The following is a 3,555-nucleotide window of genomic DNA, read 5'->3' as shown; positions in this document are numbered from 1 at the left end:
CCAAGACAGTGTCCTGAAAAAAAAAAATAAAAACACATGATTTAATACCCATATCCATGTCCCCACTTCCACAACATGTTGGTGAAAGGCCTAGAATGCATGCTTATTTTGATGGGTTTGAATGATGATTGAGTCTCATCATTTAAATTAGATTTACAACCACATTTTTGTGTATAACTTCTTTAAAAACCCATGTTTGATGACAGAATTATTGTATTTAATTTATTTGGTTTAAATGCAATTTAAAACTCAAACAATTCTACTTACTAGCCAATGTGGTATTCAGAAGGTTGGTGGTTTTTATGTCATTCTTTACTACTCTTCAGTGTTAACTTATTGAAGTTTCTCTTCCTGAAAAAGATAGAGTGGTTTCTAAACAAACCACATTTTTTTCACACCCTAGTTAAAGTAAAAATCCTTTAAAGAATAACAAATTTGTCCTTAACTTTGATTCCAAAGAACTACACAATCCAATAGAACAATTCAATAATTACTTTTAAGAATGCTCTTCACAAAAGGATCTTTAAAAAAATCAGTTTATTAATGTTTAAAAGTTGATAAAGCTATGTGCAAAATGATCCACAAAAGTCAGAAACCTATTAAATACTATTTTTTTTAAAAAAAAAAACAAGACATCTCTTGGTTTAATTGCACTGAAAACCATACTAAAAAGACAGTAATATATTTTTATCCTTTGTAATATTTATACATATCTTCAATTACTATCTAATGAACAGCTGGACTGAAAAGTTTCTGGTGTTCCCTACCAGTTAAAGTAATGCTTTTAAGGGCACAATAGGGTGGTATTTTCTTAAGAAATACACATTCAATGGTGTTAACACAGGTTAGAAAAATCCAATATAATGACCTCTGCTGAAACAAATACATTCAAAAATCATGAAAAGTACTTTTAACACAACAAAATACAACCATGCTGTTGCTTGAAATGAATCACACAACGTTCTGAAATAAACATCAACAAAAGTGCCAAAGACAGATGTCACGTTTGTTAGACTCATTTTCTAAGAAATCTCCCTTGGTTTGCAAAAGTTAATCCATTCAGTTTTCACTTTGTTTTGCTTGTCTGTTTCTCCTAGGACACTAAGGATCCTGGCTAGCATCATTTAGATAAAGTGGGCTTCTTTATGCAGATTTCAGCTTCAATGGATATGAAATGGTAACACATTTCATTGAAAAGGTGTGTTTTAAAGAAATCAAAGTGACTTCAACCAAATTCCAAAAAACGGATCCCGCTTACATGGAAACTTTGGCCTCAGCGAAGGACATTGTTTTACACCTCCAAACCATCTTCATCTTCCCACAGCCTACATACTCAACATAGCCTATTTGCTATAGATGATCGATCACTCCACAACCCCAGCTCTGATAACTCTCAGGTAGTTAAAGTATAAAGTAAAAGAACTTTGAGGAGCGGTATGAAGGGAAGGGAGGGTGGGGTGTGGGATGTACAGGGCATCCCTAAAGAAGCAGAAGTGCACACACTCACTTGGGTTTGAAACTAAAGTGAAAGAAAACATCTCCTCAAAGCTCCAGACAAAGAAACGGTTTCACATGGGGACATTAGTCTTTGAGGAGGGGCCAAATGAACCCTTTAGGAGCTTGACAATGCTAGACCTTTGGCTCAGTGCAAAATCAAAGCTCCAGGGCGGGGAGGAAATATATTCCAGGCCGGGACCTGATCTCCACCCTTCCCAGTGCATTGTTCACAGGAACTAACTCTACCCACCAACACCCGACACCACCAGGCTGTTCATATTCTCCCCCTTCCTCCCTCTGGCTTGCAGCAGCTCCTCCCTGGCAGCAGTCGAAGCCCAGAGATTGTTTTCCAAACACTGGGGTGGCGAGCGACCAAGTAAAGAGCTCTTCCGGTGGGTGGACAGCTTCCAGTTCTAGGAAGAAGAGTTGACGTTTCCAGAAGACATAATGGTCTCTGGGTTGTCCCCATCGTCCTTCTGGGGGTGGGAGGAATTGTCCGATTTGCTGCGGCTGAATTCCATGCCGGCGATGATGGGTCGTTTGAATTTGCCTGCAGAGTCTTCGCTCGGGCACTTGCAGCAGGACATGATCCGGATGAAGGCCCGGCGCATCTCCTTGTTGGTCAGAGTGTAAATGATGGGGTTGGTGCCGGAGTTGAGCACAGCTAACACCAGGAAGTACTCCGCTCTGAAGAGGATGTCGCAGGTCTTCACCTTGCAGCCCACATCCAGCAGGAGCAGGATGAAGAGCGGTGCCCAGCAGGCGATGAAGACGCTCAGGACGATAATTACAGTCTTGAGCAGCGCCAGCGACTTCTCAGAGCTGCGGCTGGCCTTGGAAATGTTCTTGCGGAACGTCAGGCGGCGGCTCCGAGTCCTGACCAAGGAGTAGATCCTGCAGTACAGAATGACGATGGAGAGCAGGAGCAGAGTGAAGACCGTGGTGCAGAAGAGGATATAGTGCTTGTGGTAGAGCGGCAGCACAGTGGAGCAGCTGGGCAGCGCGCTGATGCAGTTCCAGCCCATGATGGGCAGGCCACCCAGGATGAGGGAGATGACCCAGCAGGCGCTGATCAGCAGGAAGAGGCGGAAGTTATTGCTCCCGTTATGGAGTTTCATTTTCAGCATCGTGATATAGCGCTCAATGGCGATGGCGAGGAGACTGAACACGGAGGCTGACAGGGCCACAAACATACTCCCTTCCCGCAGAAACCACTGGGCGGGAGTGAGCTTGTAGGTGGTGGCCCCAGACAAAAGCAGGTTAGCTGTGTAGGCCACTCCTGCCAACAGGTCTGAGAGGGCCAGATTGCCAATAAAATAGTACATGGGTCGGTGGAATTTCTTGGTTTTCCAAATGGTCAGCAAGACAAAGATGTTCTCGAGGATGATAAAGCAGCAGATAAGAATGAACACCACCGAGGTCAGTTTAATGCTGTTCTCCCTGTCCGCGCTGGTATTCAGCTTTCCCGTGTAGTTGTAATGCCGGACGATGATATCATAGTTGACGTAGTCAGAGACCGAGCTGCGGAGAGCCTTGACCAGCGGGACGCTGGTGGACCCCATGGTGCCAACCCTGTGTCCCCAGGAAGTCGGGGTGGCGCTACTCCAGACGAACGCTAGAGGGCAGGGCGAGAGAGCCTTCACTCGCTGCAGGGGTGGTTCGATGAGAGATCCAGGCTTTTTGTGTAGCTTTTCCTTGGCTGGAGAGGGCCTCAGAAACCGCAGCCTTAAACAAGTCAGAGGAGAGAGTCAGGGAAAGAGCCACAGCATACTGGCATAATTCATTCTAGCTAAGGCACTGCTCCAATTGTGTTACTGTTGATTTGTTTTAAAGAAACTTGGGGAGAGCTCAGGGAGAGAGATTTTTTTTAAAAAAATCACTGCTCCTACCCCTGTAGGTTCCACAGTTGGGAATTCACCTTTTTTCCAACTCCATAAATCACAAGTGCCCAAGAACAATCCGATCGAGTTGGGCTCCTGAGTAGCCCAGAGATGCCAATTTTCAGCGCCCAGAGAGATTAAAAAAAAAAATTCTTTTTTTTCCTTTTTTTTTTTTTTT

At 44.2% G+C, this 3,555-nt stretch overlaps 1 protein-coding gene across 2 annotated transcripts in view; it reads right to left on the bottom strand.

Moving 5' to 3' along the window:
- Window positions 1-518: 518 nt before the first annotated feature.
- The window catches only part of S1PR1 (sphingosine-1-phosphate receptor 1), a 4,991-nt gene continuing 1,954 nt past the window's right edge, over window positions 519-3,555 (bottom strand). For both annotated transcript variants that reach the window (XM_017859257.1, XM_017859258.1), the window contains exon 2: window positions 519-3,222. In XM_017859257.1, the coding sequence (XP_017714746.1) occupies window positions 1,911-3,059 (1,149 nt within the window). In that variant the 5' untranslated portion in view covers window positions 3,060-3,222 and the 3' untranslated portion in view covers window positions 519-1,910. The remainder of the gene's footprint in view (window positions 3,223-3,555) is intronic.

Source organism: Rhinopithecus bieti, unplaced genomic scaffold, assembly GCF_001698545.2.
Source record: "Rhinopithecus bieti isolate Rb0 unplaced genomic scaffold, ASM169854v2 scaffold_49953, whole genome shotgun sequence".
Classification (NCBI taxonomy): domain Eukaryota; kingdom Metazoa; phylum Chordata; class Mammalia; order Primates; family Cercopithecidae; genus Rhinopithecus; species Rhinopithecus bieti.
Note: the sequence above shows the minus strand (reverse complement) of the source record. Positions and strands in the feature narration are given on the sequence as shown.